The 23,028-nt window shown below is 37.7% G+C and overlaps 2 protein-coding genes across 2 annotated transcripts in view; both read right to left on the reverse strand.

Moving 5' to 3' along the window:
• cnksr3 (CNKSR family member 3) overlaps nt 1-13,104 on the reverse strand; it is a 34,294-nt gene extending 21,190 nt beyond the window's left edge. The window contains exon 1 of the mRNA XM_023352571.1: nt 12,866-13,104. Within this exon, the coding sequence (XP_023208339.1) occupies nt 12,866-12,917 (52 nt within the window). The 5' untranslated portion in view covers nt 12,918-13,104. The remainder of the gene's footprint in view (nt 1-12,865) is intronic.
• Nucleotides 13,105-15,921: 2,817 nt separating this feature from the next.
• LOC102228101 (glutaminyl-peptide cyclotransferase-like) lies at nt 15,922-22,673 on the reverse strand. The gene is made up of 7 exons (XM_005799149.3): nt 22,495-22,673; nt 19,548-19,694; nt 18,916-19,197; nt 18,429-18,596; nt 17,331-17,430; nt 16,547-16,663; nt 15,922-16,430 (listed from the first exon to the last, which is right to left on the reverse strand). Exons 1-7 carry the CDS (start codon nt 22,624-22,626, stop codon nt 16,249-16,251), a joined length of 1,128 nt encoding a protein of 375 aa, XP_005799206.1. The 5' UTR covers nt 22,627-22,673; the 3' UTR covers nt 15,922-16,248.
• Between the last annotated feature and the right edge of the window lie 355 nt (nt 22,674-23,028).

Raw genomic sequence — 23,028 nt, forward strand, 5'->3', positions numbered from 1 at the left:
GCAGGAGAATTTTGAAATGTTCAACACTGCCCATATTATAGTCTTAAACACATTTTAAAAATGGGACAATCTTATTTATTGACTCCTGAATTTAACTACATTTTACAGAAAGACAGGTGTTATTAGAGGAGAGAATTAAGAATCAAACAGTGTCCTGAAGACAACTTAGTGTATTCTTTGCACACACAGTTGCTCTCCTAGAGTGGCACCTGCTGTTGAGTGTGGGGTCTTCTTACCACCCACCAACTCAGCTTCTGTAAACACTGATTACATGTTGAACAGGTTATAAATGCATTTCTAGTGTGTGTATGAATAAACAGACTCAAGCAAGCAAAGAGTTGGAAAGTCTCTGCAACGGAAATTGAGTGAAACCTGTAAGCCTCTAAGCATTTGACTTTGGCAGTATAAACACAGTTGTCCTTCTCTTGCAAAATAATATGTTTTGACCTATTCTCAACACTTTATAAACACCTGGAGCTTTTTTTTTAAAAATGGTACACCTGTTGTGCAGTGCGACCTGTAGGTTCAGTAGAAGAAATATCAGGATCTATAATTTGTATTTATGAGATGAAAAACACACTCAAAATCAGCCAGGATGTCTTCCTTCACCAACTTCATCCGTCTGTCCCAAAAAATGTGCAGATCAATAAGAATTTCAGTCCTGCTTCTGGTGGTCAACTTGTCGTTCTCAGAGGTTTGGTTACACAAAAGGGTGAAGAATCCAACAGAGAGAACTAAACAAGTGCCTTCCCCCATGAACCCCTCCCTGTGCTCCCAGTGGGAGGTGCAGTCACCAAGTAACGCACTCACATAGACACAGGCACAAAAACAATATGCCTGCTGAGGTAACTAGTGGGAAAGCTGCTGGGTGTAGAATAGCAAAGCCACTGTAACTCCACTGTCTTTTTACGTAAGCCCGGCCTCCGAACCTGTGGGGAATGGTCAGGAATTTGACTCATTGTTCTCCACTCAGCAGCTCCATTGCACCAGCTCTGGCACAATGGTCTCTGGCCGGACCAGGCATGCTGTAATTGAAGGGAAAGAGAGTGCTCCTCTCGGGTACTGCAGTGCTATTCTCTAATGCATGACTTCACAGAAGGACAAACAAGCAACAAAGCAAGTAAACACCCTTGCAGTTAGCATGTTATGAAGTTTTTTATATCAACTCTTTGACATACAGACACTGGAGATAAGTTAGTGAGTGCAAAGAAATCTCTGTCAACGATCATACAGTTCCCAAAACATTCACAGTAGTTTGTATCCAAAACAAAATTTGCCTGATACTATCCGAGTGCTCAACTGTATGACCCTGCGGGACTCATTTTTCGTCTTATCATTCCTCCCTGTAGTTAACAAAGACTGTTTAACTTCATGTACCCTAATCTCAAACTACAGACAAGTAGTAGCTACTCATCCCGAGCAGGTCTCCTGAGTGTGGAAAAGCAGCTGAGGATGGCCCCTCCAATGGAGGACAAAAGCAGCTCTGTCTCAAGCACGGTGATGGACGATGACTGATGAGCGAAGAGGGTTTAAAGGTTACGAAGCTGTTACAGTTTGAGCGGATCAGCAAGTGTGAGTTCCACTTTGGTTTGCAGTGGTACAAAATTTTCACAGGGAAACTCTGACATTATCCAGCTGTGTTTGGCTCAACCAATAATTTAGCCACACATGTAACTGGATATTGTTAAGTTTCTAAAAACTAATTCATTTGCTAATTGGTAAAAACTGCTAATAAAATAAAGAAGGGCAAGCCTCAATTTAGGTTATGAGAGATCTTAGCCTGTCTTTGACTTTTGGTTGCAAACATTATAAAACAGAGAAGAAAAACAAGGAGAGAAGCAGAACAGCTGCAGGCTTTTTCAATGGATGTCTCTGCAAACCCGGAGCAACCATAACAGTTGGCCCCTAAGCTAAGGGTGTGGAGAAAACAAAATAAAAGCTTACGGTCTTAGTGAGGGTTGTTTCTTTGCAGCTGAAATTTGACCCAGTTTTTATCTGTCTTTGTTGGGTTTTACAAACATCTTTCACATAAAGCATCAGATTTAATAATGCCCAGTGGAAATGAATGCCTTGTTGCATATGACTAACAACTTAGAGATTATTAATAATTATACATTTCATTTAAATGTTGCCCTTTTAAAACACTCAAAGACACTGTACAAACAAGTTAAAAACAACATAACAAACCATCAGCATCTTACAAAAATAAACCATTACAGGGATTCTGTAATTGTGGATAACTTCCAAAACAATTATCCACAAACACAAGGGGAAAAAAATCCTCATTATATTTACAATAGAAATCCTTTAAATTCTGATGCAAACATAGCCATGTCTAAGGTTGTTCTCAACATTTGTATCATAAACTACTCCTATTAGACTGATCATTATAAAGGAAGGTCCTGTCAAGTCTTGTTGGGCCTGTGTCAAGGTATGCCAAAGCTTTAAATAGAAATGTTTCAAAATGAATACAATAAGGAAGAATTGTCCCTTCTCCACCTGTTGCTGCAAACTGCCACTCATTTGGCTGAGAAAAGATTTCTTAATCTACTTCTGCAGAACACAATGACAAATGAAAGAGGTAAATCTGCTACTACTTGATCTGAATCTGTAACATGTGAATATCCTTACAATGCAATAAGCACATAATGTAGCAATGCAACTAAAGCAAGAAGAGATACAAAAATACTTTGGTGCAGCATCACCAATTCATTTCAAATTATTGATAATTTCTCCTGCTCTCTGCTGCATTTCCCACTTGTCCTTTTTAAATTATATATTGCTAAAAACACACATTGCTGTCAGAAAATAGCCTTGTCTGTCCAATCTGTTTTTAGAATCAGTATCAGAATCAAATACTTTATTGATCCCCAAAGGGAGATTGATTTTTTATTAACAAGCTACTCCATTCAAAGTGTTAAATATAAGCACATATAACCATTTTTGTAAAAAATGGTTATATGTGCAACTTTTGTAAAAAAAAAAACAAGTGTATATACATATATATATATACACACACAAAACAAAGAAATAAAAGAACATGGAAATATATTATTTAATGAACAAGACAAGCAGCTTGCAGAAATAAATTTTCTAAGTCTCAGTTGGTTCCTTTACATAAATCCTCACTCTTCTGGCAGTCTACCTACTACACCCCATCTCGTCACCACAAGCATAAATTCACAGTAAAGAAAGCAACAAAGACCTCAGAAATGTTGCAGACACGCCCCTCCCGTCTCTCTTCTTGTTCCAATGTCTACTCGTCGACCCACCACAGAATTTCCTTTTCCTGACCCCTCTAATGTTCATATTGTTGTGGTTCAGCCTGTTGACATTTACCCCAAGTGTTGAATGGGTGCATTACAATAGAGTGTTTAATGTAAGAACTGTTTGTTAGCTATAAAACCCTGTCACAAGTTAATATTAGCTGTCTGTGTGGCCTTACAGTCACTACTGAGGATTGCATTTTGTTTAAAATGCCAAGTCAGACAACATAACATCATTCTTTACTTACATATAAACATACTGTGAGAAGAATCTATATTAAAAAAATATTTTTTTATACTAAAACAGAAGCAAAAAGAAGAAAGGAGAAGAAAAAAAGCCTTTCTTTAGGGGAACAATTCATATCAGTTTCTGAATCACATTTACTGAGACAAACACATAAAAAGGAAAAGCAAAACAAAAACATGGAACTCTGCGTGGTACTTTCCCATCACATGCATGGGTGTATGATCAGGGTGGCCCTGCATGCTGATTACAGACCTGTTCGCTAGCACCATAATAGCGGCCTATGGCAACCACAATAAAGACAAATAAGATTTAGTGGGAGGAAATGAACCCCACTCATTTGCCTTTCCAAGGGAATAGAGTAGCACCCTCTGTTTTGCCGTTGAATATGGGAATATTTTCAAGCAGAGTCAAAGTTAAATTTGCAACGTTATGTTGTTTATTCCCACAGCAATGCCTTATTTGATGTTCCGACAGACAAATATGTTAGACATGACAAAAAGCTTTTAATTAAACTTAGACTTGTCCCAGTGCCTCACATGACTCAGTACAATACTTGCTAGATTCCTAGTGTTGATTCCCATTGAAGAATAAGGACCACTAATTGTCATGAATCTACGAGAGGGCAAATGGCTACGCACATCTCAAAAAACCCAACTGAGAGAGCAGAAGCAAGCTTCTAACTTTGCAGGGGATATGTCTGTTGTCTCCCTGGCCTGTTCAGACACACATCTGAGACTTCTGTCTACCAGATAAATCCAGATGGAAGGTTCTTTGGTGGAAAACTGTTACTGGTGGCCAACCCACTCATCTACAATGGCTATAAACATGAACTGGCTGTATCTGCTAACAAAATTAAGCCTAGAGCAATGCCAAGGGGGAAGAGCCAGGAGTTGAAGCAGGAAATGGGACAGAGAGATGGGGGCGTTTAAAAAGTAGAGCAGGCTTGTGTCTAGGTCTGAAGTACCTCTGCTCCCAGTATAAATAATTAGTTACCGCTCAGAGCAAGAACACTAAAAAACATTTATTTGCTCTCGTATCTTAACTTACTGTAGCTCTTTAAGAGAAATTACCTGAAATCAGACTCGGTTAACCTATTACCTTCTTGGGACACACTTTTTCTCAACATATAAAACAGAAGCAGTTGAATGAATTATACAATTCAAGACATCACGAGTCTGCCTACAGGACTGTAGGCAGCTGATCCTGTTCTCCCTGCTGCAAGGGATGTGGGTAAGGGATGGTGAGTCATCCTCAGTTAGAGAGAGATCAGTGACTGACAGTGTGTCACCCACAAGCCAGGACAGGGTGGCTCTGACGCACACAAACAATTTAATGCTGTGCTGTACATTTTCTCTCAACAGTCTTTCTTTGATGTTGCAACATTTAGTTTTAATGCTCAAAAACCACAAGTGGATTCTCAAAGAAAACAAACAAACACGGGTATCTATCCCGACCTCACTCACCACGCTTAAAACACACTCCACCCAACTGGAGTTGGGTGAGGTCCGCAGGTGAGGTTTATTTGTAGCACCTGGTGGGAATCTCCCAGCCATGCCAGATCAAGAAAAGAGAACTTTTTATATCTGTATGAGATTAGTATATTGTTGACCTGAAGTAATATCAAGATGGCACATTCAAACAGACAAAAGACAGGTGAGATAGTTTACTCAGGTGTTTGCAGCAAAGCTTTCAAAAGAGAGGCTCAACAAACCCTCCAATGATTGCTTCCTCCAAGATGGAATTTGTACAAAGAGGAGCCACCCAATCTTCTAGAAAAAAAACTTTCAAAACCTATATTTGCTTGGATACTCTGTTTAAAGCTGGGTTGAAAAGAGAAAACAATGATTTTTACAATTCTTTGTCTTTTCTAGAATGATGATTTCAAGTTAAGAGGTGGTGGTCAGCAGGTGTTTCTAGTATACCTGTGTATTGCATTCTTTAACTAGACTTGGGCTGGAATAAGGAAGTAAGTAAAGACAAAAGGATGTTTTTCCTAGCAGATGATCATAGTGATGGGAATTCTAGGGCTAAATGAACAGTAGGGAAAAGGCATCCTCAGTTCTTCGTTGCTATATGCTTCAGGAATTTTTTGAAGGCTCCCTAACTGTCTTTCAGACAAACGAAATGAAAACCAAAGCTTGGCACAGTAGTGTCAATTCATTAGCTTTATGGATTAATAGAATAACATTCCGCTTTAAGGGCCGCAGACCTGCGTTAAAGAAAAACAATAATGACTATCAGTCACAAAACACAGTCTGGGACTTCCATTTAGTATTTTTAGCTCCATTTTCATCTATTCAATCAGAGTACACAAAGGTATAGTTACCTAATGTACCATAGATGTACATTAGGGGTTTGTATCTGATATCGTAATATTTCAGGCTATTATTATAAAATAAGAAAGAAGGTAGTTCTTATACTGTCCTGCAACTTTTGGGTTGCAAGACGACTATTCGTCCCACTGAGCCACAGTCGCCTCACTCACAGACCTGGCCCATAACATTCAATTATACACCCTGGTGAAAAGAAGACTTTGACAGAGTGTCAGGTCTGTCAAAGTCCTGACAGCAATTTTGTTAGCACCAAGGTGCAATAACCACCAACTTACTGTTATACTTTTAAGACTAGTTAGCATCTGCTTTAGAAACTTTTTCTGTGAAGGTAACGATTTGATTTAATTGAAAAAAAAACAAAAAAACTATATCTCTATTCTTTTGTTTCAGTGTTTGAACATGAATGCGTGTAGGCGATATCAGCACATCCATACACTTCCCTATTTTCCTTCTTCTGTTTTCATTTGAACCACTGTGCAACCACTGATAAAGCATAGCCGCAACCTAAAACTTGGTCATACCAAAATACTTTGTTTATGTACAATAGTTAATGACAGTTTATATTTTAAGCAGACCCATTTCACCATAGCTTTTTCTTTCATTACCTAAGCAAGGCAGCTCCTGGGCCAATCCTCTGAGGGCAGACCAAGGCCAAACAGCTTGTAATACTAAACCGTGATCACCTGGGAGATTTGCAATGCACATTTAAAATTTGAATGAGAAGCAAACAGGTCTAGCCTGGGAATGTCAGGGATACGGGGAGACACCCCGCCTCCAGTTCCCACACTGTGACAAAACATGTTTGAAGCTGACGTAAATGCAAACTGACTTAAAAAAAAAAGGAACAAACAAAAAAAACTACCCTTTAACATATTTAGCCATATTTACAATTTTAAAGGTGATGTGAAAAAGTGTGAATATGAAATTGGAACATGCAAATTAATATTTGATTATTTCTCTTAAAGACTCTCTGTGCTGGAGGCTCTGGAGCATCTGGACTATGTGAGAAACAGGCTGCACAGGAACCAACAGTGACAAAACTTCTCCCCAGGGGGAATCCTCTTACAGCACTTCTCTTTAAACTCCAAACGCCGGTTCCTTGGAAAAATGACACTACAGTCTGCTGATCAGTGCAACACAAATGGCTGATAAAAAAAAAATTAAAAAAGGCTGTTTGACTGGATGAATTGAAACTAGTGAATAAGAAAAGAGGCCAAACTAGGTTTCAGTTGAACAAATTACACCAGCTTCCTACTTCCTTTCAAAGGCAAGCTGGCATCAGGGACAAACAAACTTTTGCAGTCTTTCAAGAGTACGTCTGGATTTATTTGACACCTGTTCCTCTTGAATCACGCATGCACAGTATGCGCAGAATACAGGCTACTAAAATGAATTAATGGTGCCTGTGGTTGATATCTCACACAGAATTATACTTCCCTTATACAGCAGGCGCTAAAGCAGCAACAGGAAATTCTACCATGAAACTGAGACGTCTGCATTACGTCTGCTCACGCTCCTGTCTAGGAAGTTTCTGTTTCTGCAAGATAAAGATCAAGGTGCGTCATCCCTGTCGACACACCTTGCTGTCATCCCTGCAGATGTTGCTGCTCACGACATCCATCACTGAAGTCACTCACCTTGTTGGGATTCAAACAGTCTTGTTATTTTACCCCAAACAAATGCATGGTCAAAGGGGAAAGTGAATTTAGCACATGTTTATCACTTCTCTAACCACCCAGCTGCCTCTTTAGCACCTTGGCGTTACTTCAAAGCCTGACACCAAAAGTTTGGCTGCCAAGCATTTCTGGATTTAAAATGTGATGAACAATGCCAAAGACATAACACTGCATTTTATTTAGATGAGTAGCCACAATGATGTCAATAATTGTTGCAGATAGGCATGGATTGGTATAAGGTTCTCTATAATATGAAGATTAAACAGCATTAGTGTATTTACACACAAACATATTTAAAACAACTTATTGGCCAGTTCAAATATTCTCAAATTAAGATTTAAAACAACATTATCTTAGTAAGAGCGATGGCTGAAAGAGTCAACTATTTGAAAAAAAAATTCTACTGGCCAAAATCAGAATCGGCAGGTCAGGCTTTTTAAAGATCAGTGACCAGCCAGAAAACTGCAACCCGTGCACCACTAAAAATAATAACACATGATTTAATAACCTCATGAAACAAGCTATTACAAAAGTCTAAGATTGATTGTTGTGGAGGGAAACAAAAATGTTTGAGAAATGATGAATTTGCCACGAGATTATACAAAAGAAAAAAAACTTTTAGTTATAAGAAAGAAAGAAAATTTGTGGGAAAGAAAAACTGAGGTGAAGGCATTAACATCAGGGATTTCAAATTCAAGGCCTAAAGGTTGTATGCCCTGAAGCCTTCATGGGTCCCCAGTCCTGAAAATCTGAATCACATGACTCTATTGCCAACTCAGCATCTGTCAACTTCTATAGAGTCCTGCAAATAAATTAATGATTTGATTGAGGTGTGTTGAAGCAGACACACATAAAAGTTGCAAGAGTTTGACAGAGGATCACATTCAGTTTCGGTGGGTCACACCAATATGACTTACAAGTGCAGCTGTCACTCCTTGTACTGATGTGTGGCGACCCAGGTTATTTGGTCTGAAACCACCTGTTGTTCAAACACAGGGATGCACAGAAAGATCCGGAACGGTTGTGAGCGGCAATGGCTAATTTTATGCTTCACAAGCCCTGATCAGTGAGTGACTGGTAGAAAACAATATCTCATCTTCTGTCTGATTTTAAAAAATGCACCAAGTCCCAAGGTTTACAGTTACAGGAACACTCTTCTGTGTGGAGGTTGTTACTGAGGGAAGAGAACTCGATTACATGTTTAAATTGAAGTCAGACAACAAACAAAATAGTGTGGAAAGCTTCTAGAAAAGAAATTATTTCCACAGAGGCATATCTGTTGTTCTTTTGTACTGCTGCTTTTATTCAGGGACCATTCAACAGAAGGTCAAACCTATTACAATAAAGTTGCTACGATTTTTCTTTATAATAGTTAAACCCCTTCTGACCTGTAAAACACTGGATAATGAAATGACTATTTTGGAAATCTCACCAAGTGAAAAGTTTTCTAACATGTACAAGGGATATACTGTTGAGAAGTCTTGCCTCACTAATCATGACAAATGCTAAAATAAGATGCTAAGGACAGTTTAGAAAATCAACTTTGCAATTGTTTTGTTTTTAAGCTGTGCAACTCTGACTACGTCCTCACAATCAGAGTGATGATTCAATGTAAATAATAATTGTTCACTACAGAAGAATGCGTAAGGTTCCTTTTATAGTTGCAAGTGAACAAACATTTTTCCTGAAAAGGACTGAAGGAGATATAATGTAGTTATTTTTATTTGGGCTCTATTTGGACAGATCTTTGATACAAAAGTAGCAATCATTTATATGTCCACTCTTTCTGATACTTGGTTTTTGTAATTTAACTTGGCAGCATGTAAGAAATGATACACTGGAGGGGATTCAGTGCCTCAGCTTGCTAAGAATTGGACAGGAGCCATTCAGTCTGACAGAAGTTGCACCAGTTTATATGTCTGGAATGCCCTGTTAAAACCCAGTAGGTCCACAATGGACTAGAGGGGAGGGATTGGTGAATGAAATACTATTCAGCTAAGTTAGAGCTAAATAATCTCATGATGCTCCCAGCTCTTCTCAGATGAAGTGCTGCCTGTGTGGAATCAGGACTATATTTGGAGAAGTACTTTCGTCACATGATTTAAACTTCTTGCCTCATGAACTTGGGCATGTAAGTCGTTGTTTTGATGTAATTTGTGAATAACTGAATAACTTATTCAGGTCCAACCAAACTCAAATCGCAGGCACGGTTTTAAAATACATTTATTGAGACTATTCTCAATAAATGTATTCATTGCAAAAAAAAAAAGTGAAGTTGTCTCTTAGAGGAAGTGATCCCAACACATGAGATATGGCTTAGCAGTCACACGACACCATAGGACCAGCTGGAAAATCAGAGCTTGTGGTGAAGGACAACTGCTACAGGCCATTTCTAGGCACCAAACAAAAAAAACAAGTGTCTAAATTCAAAGAATCAAACTCCCTTTCACTGGCAATAAGCATCAAGCGACAATCACTTGATCTCTTCTGACAATGCAGGTGATTAGCAACGGCTTCAATAGACAAAGAACTGTGGCTGAGTCCTGCTGAGGAGAACAGCCTGAGGCGAATGAGGACAAAGGTCTTCATATAGTTGCTTCCTGAGATGATCATTTGACTTCAGTCACAAATAAGGAATGAAGGAAGGAAGGAAGATTTAGACAGTGGGTTACTGAGTAAAGTCTACAAATAATTTTACACACTATTTTGTTTTTTTCATATTCATCCATAAATCAAAAAGTATAGGAAACCCTGAAAAGCTGAGTTCCTGGGTAATGTTTTAGACTGCAACAACCATTGCTGCATATTAAAAGTTACTCAAAAGCTTTCCATGTTTTGTGGCTCTGGCAGATTAAAAGTTGACCCACCTGCTTGGAGCATAATTGCAGTCTACACCCACAGTAAACACCTATAACTAAAGCAAATAGTTGTTTAGCCAACTCAAACCACACCAGTTCAATGCTTTTTCGGAAAGCTTCTGTCATCCACTAATGTGCAAAAACAAAACTGCAATAAACTCTTCTGATGTAGTCCAAACATGACAACCCAGCATTTAACTCAAAACCCCAAATTAGATAAAGATGCAAACTCACATTCCCCGTTTATGCATCACCTGGTTTGAATGTGAAAAGGGTGTGTGAATTTTTCTCATGCTCATGCTTCTTCCCCTCTGTTGTGTTTGCAGGGGGGCTACAAACCCCACGATTAGGAGCTGCACAAAAATCTGCTGAGTCAAATTTTCACCACTCTGACAGCAATGGAGGTTTGTATTGATAAATAATCCACAGTCAATGGGTGCACTAGCTGGGCTTTTTTTCTCCACATATGCCTGGATAATCCCTGTGCTCCCTACTGACACTCCCATTGACAGAACATACCTCTGTCTGATAAACAGACAGGGCTGAGTCACACAATATGAGAGTTTAAAAAAAAGGGAAATCACCTAAGCTTTGCTATGGGAAGTTGTTTATAGTGACGCATAGAGAAACAGGGTAGTATCCAAACTGATCATTGTTTTTAAGTTCATGATTCATTTTCTTGCAACATATCAGGAAAATTAATAAGATCCTAGTTTTGGTCTTTGGAACAGTGTCGCCTGTCACTGCTTTACATGCTTCTTATCCTCACATTCGCTTACACATAGTTATGCTGTGACTGGAGATGGGTTCAAAGATTAATGATGTCACCAACATAGCAAGCATTCCTTTCAGTGCCTTAAACAAGTCTGTGGGTCCTCGAGAGCTATCCGCAAATAATGAAGGGACATATCAGAAATAATTGATTACCGTTCATATTTTTCTAAATATCTAGTTACACTTTATGTTTCTGTCATATTTTAACAGGAACATTGGTGTTTGTTCCATTTCAACAGCTGGTCTGTCCTATTTAGGTCCCAGGTATTCGAGCAGATTATCAACAACTAGACTTTTAAAGACTTTTTATCATACTGTTTCTAAGGTTTAAATCGCTTTAATGAGCTAATGATAAGTATTTACAGTTTTCCTTTGGCTGTGTAGAGCATAGAGAAGCTCAGCCCTCATCTCCCTCACTTATTGCTGTAATCTGCCAGTAAACTGCCTGAAAAATGACCACAGCATGGCAGGTAAAGAGATACTACTCACCATGTTTTGTTAAGATAACATTTAAAAACTACAGATAGCAAATTACATGGTCGTTAAGGAGCCAACTGCAGACAAGCCACCTGAGCAGAGTGCCCAACTAAGTAAACAGATAAGGTCAGCCTTGAAGACTTTAATTACTCTAAAAAGAACAGAACAGCAAAACAGTGCAATATTCTGCACTTAAAGCACTACCAGGCTGACATCGCACTTCAGTGTGGATTATGTTACTGAGTGGAGCAGAGTCAAAGTAGGCTATTTTCATTGTCAGAGAGGTGTTTAAAACAGTCAGAAGCCAATGAAGAAACTATGGCCAGGAAACAAAGAACAACAACCATCACTTTTTAAGATGATACCACTTTAAAACCAGGCTAGTTACTTGAGCTGGTAGCCTGACCAAATAATCCAGCTATAGAGAGCAGAGGGTTAAAATGGTATACAAGAAGAACTTTAAAAAAACACAACGCATGTTATCCTGTGGTTATGTTATCATGTAACACATTTTGAATGGTCTTGTTGCTGAAATGTGCAATATAAATAAACTTGATCATTTAGTTGTTTTTTTTTCTTGAGGCTTTAAAAAAATAATTAGAAGAAAATGTTACAACTCCATAGCTCTACCAGTAAATGTTTCTATTTAGAAGCAGAGAGATTAATTGATTAATTACTTTTTAAAATCATCACATCAACCTATTTAATAGTTATTCACTGTAAATGAATAACGTCAGAGTAAATATTTGAAAAACATAAACTGCATGGTCAAAGAAGTTACATTTAATCTACCATGGCTGGACTAGACTGTGACTTGAAAGCTACGGGCCACAAGGGCACAATGATTACTAGTATGCATCAGTATAGCTTAATTAAAAATATTGAGCGAAACAATAGGGTGCAGTCTCTCTCTCTCTCTCTCTCTCTCTTTCTATGAAAGTCCAGTTTAAACATCTGAAAAAAAATTATTTTGTCAGACTAACAGCTTAAAAATTCACTCATAGTGAAAAAAAAAATTATACAAGCATCACTGGTTTTCTAAGTTTGCTAAGTGAGAGTACAGAAGGGAATGTGGTTCTATTGTTATGCGGCTGAGTGAAGGTATGCTGTCACACTGGAGCAGTTTCTATGAAACTAACTACAGAAAACGAGAATCGAGTTTTAAGAGTTGTGAAATTTTGATGTTAGGACTGTTAAGCACAAACAAAACATTGACTAAAAACGTTTCACTCACCTTTCATCCAGTCGACAACTTGTTTTGGCGTCCACTTTGTTATCGGCTCCATGGCTTCTTAAGTAACAAAGTCAAAGACAGAAGAAAAATAAAACAAAAAGGTGACGGCGCCGATAAAAAAAAAAAAAAAGTATTAACTTTCAACTCTCCCCTGTCATGTTCTTCACACAAGCACGGCGACTTTAGTCTGCGTTCACTCACTAAACAACTCTGAACAATCACGCATGACTGGAGGCTGGACTGACTAAGACTGACATCCCCTACAGCGCCTCACTGCCCGGGTTGGGATTTGTGGTGCCTTCAGGGACTCCAGGAAAAAACACAATTTATGTGAAGAAGGCTTTTCAAGAAAAAATGAAAGACTTTACCAGTTCAACACTTCTGAGGTAGCGTTTTTCACAATGTAATATATTTTGTACTGATTTAGTATTTTTCAGCTCCTCGCTGCCCAGAGTGGGACTGATGCTGCCTTCATGGACTGCTGAAAGGAAAAAACGCAATCTGTTTACAAAAATGCTTTCTAGTGAGCAGTCATTTAAAGGTAGATTTCTTTATATGTATTCGTTTATATATGATTTTTTTTATTTTACACCGACACAAATTATAATTAAATTTTATATCACAGTACTTTTTTAATCTATGGAAGACTGAAACAACACTAATCTTTCAATAAAAGAAAATATATCCAGACCAGAGGACACCAGCACAAATCTTTGAACAAATCTTTATGCTAAAACAAATGCTACAGAAAGCACTCTGTAGGATGTGACGTTGCTAATTTATTCAAACTTTAGAACGATAATCTTATTACTTTTGGGGAAAACAAAATACAAAGTATATCTGAGATTTGAGAACAAGTGTTGTATAAACACAATTTTTTATATAATAGTAATAATAAGTTTTCTAAAGTGAAGCTAGTTAAATCTAAATTATCATATTTTTTCTCTTTATGATACAACCCTCCTCCCCTCACAAAAAATAACAATAATAGTAAAATAAAATAAAATAGAAAAAAAAGACGACCAAATGACTCACCACTGACCTCTACTGGTAAGCGATGATGTTGTAGCACACCGCTTCGCTTTGCCACAATGAAATAAAACCTTATCAATAAGGCAAAACCAAATAAAGCCAATCTATAATGACTGTAATTGTTGCTCCTTTCATATGACAAAAAAATCTTTAAAGCTTTATGAGTAATAAAAATTTTCAAGCAGCGAAACCTCTTTTGAGTTATGGAAAACATTCTTGTTGGTGTGCTATGAAGAGCTCTGGGAACCTATAGACGTGGTCTGCAACTTCAGTCCGTGAGAGTCACTAGAGTGCCCTACTCCAATGTACCTGAATCAAAAAGATAAATTACCGGCCCATCTGATCATTTGTGTATGCCTTGACTCTGTCAAGAGGTGTGAAGTGGAGACAGTTAGATTTGTTCTAGACATTCTCACCCATATTTTTTTCTGTTCAACTCAGAACCTCTGCAACAGCGTTATATTTTCTGCAGCTATTGTCAGATATTCTTGTGGGATTGTACTGCATTGAACTTCATCCATCATCTCTTCAAAGCTTCAAACTACAAACAGGACCACTTATATATTTCCTCTTTAAATTTCCCTTTTTCAAAGCCACAAAGGAACAAACTCCTTAAAAGATGTAAATCTTTCTCAGCTTCCTCATTGTTTTCCAGAAGGCTGAAACACACCTTAGAAACTGGGAGAAAATCCCTGTCCTTTCCATCATCCCACTCCTTTCCACTATCACACAGCTGTACTATAATCAGCTCCAGATGACAGTTCTACTGTTGTTGCTGTCAAATGTGCAACACTTAGCAGCGCTGAACAGAGGAAAACACACAGAAGTCTTGAGTTGTCTGTCTTTTTGGTGCTCACAAGAAATATAATTCAGACCTTTTTTAATCAACAATGTTTTAATAGCCCTACTTTACTTCAATCTCAAATGCAAAAGCACAGTTTTATGAGCAGTGTAAAATAAAACAAGCCACTTTTAATCTCCTTTTAGATAAGATTTACGGTATTTTGGTTCAAGTTGTTGCTAGGCGTTACTGATTGTACCGGACAGGGTCAAATCCTGCCATTGAATTTCTAAAGGAGCGGTCTGGAGTTATGGGGCTTAAGGTGGGGTGGAATTCCAAGGAGGGCCTCATGATAGGATTAAAGGAATCATGGGATCGCTGTTAAGGTGAGGCAGATGGGTGGAAATGGTGCTTTGTCTCATATGAAAAACAACATGATGGAAAAGGCATGAAATAGAAAAAAAAAGGAACATTTGTGAGTTAGGAGATCACATTTTACAATAGACTCCTAACTCTCCTCTCATAAGACACAATTGTTGTCTGCATAAACATTTATTAGTTGTTCCCTTTACATGATAGAAACAGGCTAACAATTTCATATAAACAAAAGCAGACACATGAAAGAGCAGCAGAGGAAGTAATCTGCTTTTCTGTGTGAGACGACAGGATGTAAAGAGCTTGAGAGAGTTGCTTCAGTGAGAATGAGCCCAACTTCCTGCCTTTGGCAGGTTTGCTGACTAAACACTGAACAGATTTACAGAGGGTGAGAAAATGTTAAATAACCTGCTGCTAAAACCTTATTCCACTCAGTTGGGCCATGTCAGTGTGGGTGGCCAAGTAATATTTCCTAAAAAAAACAAACAAAAAAACCCACAGATCCAGGTATATAGGATGGCATTTGGCATCAAAATTGGGATGTGCCTTTAAATGTTCATTACAAAATTATCACAAGCTTTGACCTGTTGGGTAATCATATATTTAAAGCTGAATCAGAAAAGACTGGTGATCTTTTCATCTGATGTGTGAGAGTATTCATGACACATTAAACCCCCAAAAAATATATTTCTGGGATTTTATGTGATAGACCAAAACACGGTAGGGTATAATTCTGAAAGGACAGATTTGGTTCGGTTCATAAAAAAAGAAGAAGAAAGAAAGTCTTGCTTCCTTTTGTTTTCAGACCCCTTTGTATTTACTCTCCATGTGTTTAGATTTTATTTAGTTATAACAATAATGCAAGTCACAATTTTTAACATTTTATTTGTAAAAACAAAAAAATGACTTTTTCCTTCTACTTTGGAATTATACACTAATCTCTGGTGGTCAATCACATAGTATCCCAGTAAAATACATTGAGGTTTGTAGTTATATTGTTGCAAAACATAAAAAATAATGACAATAATTTTAACTTTAATCTCTTTTATTAAGCATTTAGATAATAGGTTGCTTTAGTAAGAAAACATTAAAACGTCTATGTGTGACTCCTGCATACATGGAGTTACAACTTATAACATAGTGCATACTTTCAGGTGAAGAGCTTGACATCACGATAATACATTGATGGAAAGGCTCATGGGGCATTTTGTGGATTCGAAGGAATGCTGGGCCTGGTGTTGAGGTATTCCAAAACAAAAACCTGAAAGATCTTGTTCAGGTTCTGAATTGTGGAGCGATCCAGGTTTTCTTCGTTGTCATCAAATGTGTGCCACACAGACGGGAAGGGATAGGGTATGAGGTGGAGGATCCGAACACCTAAATCAGATAGAAAGGGGGGCAGAATTAGGTAAAAAAAAAAAAGAAAAAGAAGGAAAGAAAGTGACCATAAACTAATTGGAAGGCAAGGTTGTTCTTATGCGGCTGGTACAGACCTCTGTTTAGGAACGGTATATGATCGTCAAGAATACGGCCGACTGGACGATTAGGCCAGAAGTACTGCACATTGTTAGGATGCTCAACAAGCTGGTTCATAGAATGCAGACGTTTTTCTGAGTTTAGAAATGGAAAGAAAACGAGAGAAAATGTTCAACTGTTTAGTTGAAGAAAATTCATGTATCTTTTAAATTAATTACTTTATCAGGAGTGTTTGGATACAGTCTAATGCCACCTAAGCTGGGCAACCAGGAGGAGCAAAGACACTTAGAGGGGCTGCAGAGATCCACAGCTCATGCAGGAGAATCCAGTTACAGGTTAACTAATAGTTGTGTAATCCACAAATCTGGCCTTATTTTGAAGAAAAAAATTCATTGTTGGAAAAAAAAAAAGCCACAAGACGTCCTCGCTACTGAGTGCATAAAATATGCACCGTAGTGCATCTTTTATCATCATCATACACTGCGTTCAAGGAGAAACCCCAGATCCTCATTTGTTTGAGATTTTTCAGATGATTCTGCAAGTCACTGTTTTTTATCTACCAAAGTTCATTTGTGTTGACATCTTTGCTATGCACCTGAACAGGTTCAACAGGCTGCTTACACATCAGGGTTAAATGCAAAGATATAATCTAGTTATTCTACTTTACTAAAAAAACAAAACTTTAGCTTATTCAATTCTGTCTTACTCCTGCAAACAATGCGGTGACAGTCTTCAGACATGAGTAAAACAAGGGAAGAGCGTTTTTTTTTTAATCCACACTCATTTATAATGATTATTTACCAATGTCCTGCAGTCTGGTGAGCCAGGAGGTGGTGCTGGGGAACTGGTTTCCGAAGATGGGATGAGGGGCCCCAATAAGGTCCAGCAGCACCAACAGGTCCTATAGGGGGGAAGAAAAGGGAGAGGTAAACGATACAGACAAGTCAGATTTTCTCACGAGAAACTCTTGTCGCACATTCGAAAGATAAACTCGTTGACACAGAGCCGATTTTACGATAATCGCATCCCATAAGTGTGTTTTCAAGTGTGACATCATGTGATCCATTGTCCAACTCCCAGGCATGACACAATTAACCACAAGTCACACCAAACTCCCATTTATGCACACAGACACCACAGCTTCAGTAAAGCGTACTGTGGAATGTCTTCATTTCTTGATATTATTTTTTGCTATTGTTCCATACCTAAAACGTAGAAAAAATAAAACACAACAAATGTGTTTTTTTTTAATTTTAAGATTATTATTGCTCAGAACTCAGAAGATTGTACGTGTAGAAGTTTAATAACGAAAGAATAATTGTGATCCCTAAAATGGACATGAAGTCAACTCTCTCACTCTCTGTTGAAGATGAAGTGCATGTGAAGCACATGCCACCTACTGGCCAGCCAGTGTAAGTAAAAACGTCACCAAACAATTGACAGACAGAAATGCAAATATCCTAGTCTATTGATTGTTATATATGAAATCATCCATGATTTTTTTCTTTTACACACTTGAATATTTCAGAAAACTTTAATATCAGACAATATTATTGATATTTTGTAATATATTTCAAAGTTAATACATGACTGAGTTGTTCAACTGTCTATCCATCTATCCATCCATTTTCTGTACGCCCTTTGTCCCTAGTGGAGGGGTGCTGGTGCCTATCTCCAGCGAACGTTTCGGGCGAGAGGCGGGGTACACCCTGGACAGGTCGCCAGTCTGTCGTAGCAGTTGTTCAACTGATTCAAGAATTTAGCAACTTTTTGAAAAGTAAATTTTAAAAAACCCACTATCGACTATTGAAAACCATCAAGGTGTCATAACTGATTCATGAAAGGATAGTTATTCTAATCCTATGTAGACTGAATTGAGGAGGATGAACTGCTCTTTACTATGCCATGCAGTTGGTTGGTGTCTCTGGCTCCTTCGGGATGCGGAGTGCTCTCCATCTTCTCTGCCAGGTGGCGAGAGCCGTACAGCGAGTCCGTGGAGGTCCACTGGAAAAGAGCCTCCTCACCATCAAAGAAGATCAACTGCAAGGTCAGATTGGAGTTGGAGCTCTACATGGGGGTATAAGAAAAGAAACTCCTGTTACATTATTACTATTTTTAAAGATTTACTGCTATCTACAGGTTCTAAGATTACATCAATACTCTCTCCCATTAAGCATAATAAAATAATCACACATTGTATTGCCTACTACATTGATTATGAGCTTGTTGCATTGCAGTTGAGGTATTTGTATTCAGTAAATGAGCATTCACTACTACTTGTTAGTTATTCACCAAACACAACTGAAATCTCAACATTACCAACAATGCAAAATCTAATATTTTAAATTAATCTGTTGGAGGTGCAATTCACATTCAGGTTTGTTACCTTCTGAGTCTTCAGTTCTTCATCCAGGGCTCGTGCCAGCTCCAACATCATGGCGCATGGGACAGCTGAGTCTGTGGCGCCTTGAAACTCCCTCCCGTGCCCCTCAGGGGGGTAGTACTTGGAGTCGTAGTGACAGGCAAGAACCAGGTGGCGCTTAGCCGATGGGTTCAGTGTGGCAACCAGGTTGGTGAAGGGCAGCGGTCCATATGGCGTTTGAGACTCAAAACTGTCCTCCGTAACTTCCCAGCCTGCTCCGAGGGAACCGAGTGTTGTTTTTATATGCTGTCAAAACACAAAGTGTTTGAAAAAACTCAGGTAACTTGAATTTACACCAAACCTGCATAAAAACATTGAAATTGTTTTAATTTTTCATTGTATTTTTCACACTAAACGTATTGTTTAATGTGCTGCTGGTATATATTCAAAATATTGAGAGTTCTTCATTTTCATGCATTTTATGGATAGAACACATATAAAGTCATATTTAATAAACTGTAAAATGTATTCCAATGAGGCTTGTTTGTCAGATTAAAAGTACTTATTGAAAATAATACCCTTTAAACAGGTAATAAACATACTTAAAATAAAGCTTAAAAACATCATGCATACGTTAATAAGCTCAATAAACTTACGTCCTGAACTGCCTGGCTGCCAGCAGAGCCCGGGTACCGGGTAACCAGCAATGGCCTGAGATCCCTCTGCCACATCTGTGCCAGATCGGTGTGAGAGAGGGCAGTACGGATCTCATCCTCACTTAGTTTAAGCGCTCTGTGCCTGAGCTGCAGAAGAATACAGACAAAGGAGGGATTCAATTAATATTAAGAAACGTGAAAAAAAGTCTAGGGAAAACCTGCTCCATTGTAATTATACGGTGCAATTTCAAAACATTATCAAAAGGAACTGTTGTTATAATCACTGTTATACATAGCAGACTACTTGTTATGACATGAAGTGTTTTTTTTGTGATGATAAGTTGGGAAACAACAAGAATGACACATCAGTCACACAACTGCTGATCTCTGTGTCTCACAACAGCAACTGCTGTTTAGACCAACTCATAAAGCTGAGCGGGGTTTCTCATGTACATAATCATCATCTGAGTAAAAGATAAAGATAAATATTTGTCATTCAAAATACACTATGTATGTATGTATGTATGTATGTATGTATGTATGTATGTATGTATGTATGTATGTATGTATGTATGTATGTATGTATGTATGTATGTATGTATGTATGTATGTATGTATGTATGTATGTATGTATGTATGTATGTATGTATGTATGTATGTATGTATGTATGTATGTATGTATGTATGTATGTATGTATGTATGTATGTAATGGATGGATGGATGGATGGATATTATGAGTATTTGGAATTGCACTGATTAATTTGCACAGTTGATTTAACTAAGCTTATCAAAATTATTTCTAAAAACGGTATATGTTTATTTAATATTGTTGAGTAAGTACATTTTAATTTTTTAGATATATTTTTTCATTTTGTCATTATATGTATTCCCCTCTAATATTAATATTTAACAAATTAGCTCCTCTGTATTTATTATTCAGCTTCACTGACCCTGTCAGTTTGTTCCCTTCCTCAGTTTATCCCCATCATCTGATTTCCTCACCTGCATCCAATGGTTTCTCCATTCTTCCTCAGTCTATACACAGCTCTCTGGTTTTAATGTTTCTGTATTCCCTTCCACAACATGATCTGTCTTCTACAGTTGTTGTCCTGGTTACTCCTTGTTTCCCTGTGTACCATAAATTTATCTTGTTTCTTACTTTATACTATACTATTCTACTTTTTACACATTCAGTTTCTGTGCTTCAAGGTCCTTTTCAAACCTTTCATAAACATGATAAAGCATGGCAAAACTAAATTTCATTGTATTGTACATATTGTCAAACTCATTGTTTTCTCAATGATTGGTTGAAAACATCCCATGGAGCAAGTTACAACTGTGTTAAGAGATATTGATTATTATTGGCTTTGGACATACACATACACACAAAGTTTTATTTAGTAAAGGTTAAATCCAGACACCAGGCATATTGAAAAATATTTATGTTTTCCTGTTTATAAGAATTCAGTGGAGTTACCGCAGCTGTCTTTACATTGTTTTTTTTTTATTTTACAGAAAAAATAAACATATTGATCCTTCAGTCCTATGACTCTTTGGTGCCAAAGTTCACCTGAGAACCATGGTTGTCCTGGAAACAAACCACCAATTGAAGTAAGAATTGAAAAGCCGTCAGTAGGCAGCTGAGGCCATGCTCCCCAATCCACTGACTCTACAATATACTGCCGCCTTCTTCCCTATATTCTAGATGTTTTTTAGGTTAGAAAATCTGTAGAAACAGAGCCTAAAGCTGTACTTCCAAACTTCTGACCATTTTAGATTCCTATGTTATATTTGTTTACAAAAACACAGTTAATTCAGGGGTATTGAATTGACCATGCATCATGCATAAGTAAACAATTCAGAATAGAGTAAAAATATTCATTATTGCCCCACAATGAAAATTTAGGTCTAGCAGCAAAGTGACAGGCATATGTTCACACAAAGATATAGGTATGCAAATATGTAAAAACAATATTAACAATATACTATTCAGTAAAGGCAAAATGGCAACATAAAATACTGTGCAGTTATTGAAAATAGCACACTCTGATGCAATTTGACTTAGAATTAAAAAGTGATAACTTATTACAAACAGCCTGAAAAACAAGCCTGTGATTTGCCTATGATTTTTTTGATAGCAAAAAAACTGTAATATGAGCAGACTATCCACTTCTCCAAGAATTGTTCAAGATTTTAGAGTAAATACTCTGTGTAAGTCAAATGAGCATTCAGTCATTTCTTAGTGAAAGAGGCATTTGGGCACATTTTCTTCCGCATAAACAATGACCTGCAAAACCAGTTTGGAGCTTTATTTGGACGACTCTGGCTGACTCATACATCCATCCTGTAATTGCAACACAGTTGCACATAAGATGTAATTATGTGGCCACTGTGGCTGAATATAAGTCTGGACACCAGTGAGCTCAAAGAGGGTTAAAAAGTAAGGTCTATTTAAGGTCTATATATTCAAAGACCACTTGGGGGATCAAAGAGGATGACTGTGCTGCCATAGCAACTAGTTAAAGGGGAGAAGAGATGAACACAGATTGTGAACATGAACACCAGCCGTATCCAGGTGGACCTTAAAAGGACGGTGAATGAGGACTGACGAAGCAGCACCAGATTTATCATTTTCTCATAAAATCCTGACACTAGTTCTAGGAAATGTGATTGGTAATAATAGCACCTAAAATGCAGATAAACTGCATTGATTTTAAACAAGGCCACAACAATACATAATAAACAGTCGTAAAAATGTTTTTTCTATAGAGAACAGAGGCTTTTAAGTGGAAAGGAACCAAATAATATGAGAATCAGCCTAATTAAAACAAGATTTAGATTGTGAAATTCATTTCTGATCGTGTAAAAAAACTAAGAGAATTCCTCAGACAGACACCGTGTAACCTAAGACAGCATACGTGAGTTAATCATCTTTAATTGATTTACCTTTTCCTCTGTCCAAGGGACTCCATGAGTGTGAAGGATGAATGCCAGCCCGATTAATGCAGCATAAAACGAACGCATTGTGGAAATCCTTTGGCTTCGTTCAGCCATCGATGTTGTCGCTCCTTTCCACATTCCTGTCTCTATCTCAGAGGGAGCTTTCAGATCATGTGAAAGGCGGGAGGGGAGTGCCCGTGGCTCCCAGCTTCACGGCGCGTCACCGAGGTCCACACGCACACACAAAAACATTTGTGTGCAACCGTGGTCAACACAAGGGGCCTTTAATACGATTTTAAAACTTAAAGTATGAAATAAAATACCAAAATAGATATTTTAGTAACGCCTGCGGATCTTAGATCTCTTTTCCATTTTATTTTTGCTTATTTTTATTTCTGTACAAACTATTACATACACAGCTTTTTAAAAAATCTATATACCACTATTAAAATAGCATTTTAGGAAAAAAAGAATAGAAAGAAAAAACAAACAAAAAAATAGAAAGGTAAAAAAAAAAAGCCAAAAATATTTACGTCACTC

The sequence above is a fragment of the Xiphophorus maculatus genome, chromosome 19 (genome assembly GCF_002775205.1).
Source record: "Xiphophorus maculatus strain JP 163 A chromosome 19, X_maculatus-5.0-male, whole genome shotgun sequence".
Taxonomy (NCBI): Eukaryota; Metazoa; Chordata; class Actinopteri; order Cyprinodontiformes; family Poeciliidae; genus Xiphophorus; species Xiphophorus maculatus.

Excerpts from the sequence above, each read along its gene's own strand:
- LOC102228101 (XM_005799149.3), bottom strand. The coding sequence starts at position 22,626 with ATGTGGAAAGGAGCGACAACATCGATGGCTGAACGAAGCCAAAGGATT. Across the intron at positions 19,695-22,494 it reads TCCCTTGGACAGAGGAAAAG|CTCAGGCACAGAGCGCTTAA; the intron begins GTAAATCAATTA and ends ATTCTTCTGCAG. Across the intron at positions 19,198-19,547 it reads GCAGCCAGGCAGTTCAGGAC|CATATAAAAACAACACTCGG; the intron begins GTAAGTTTATTG and ends GTGTTTTGACAG.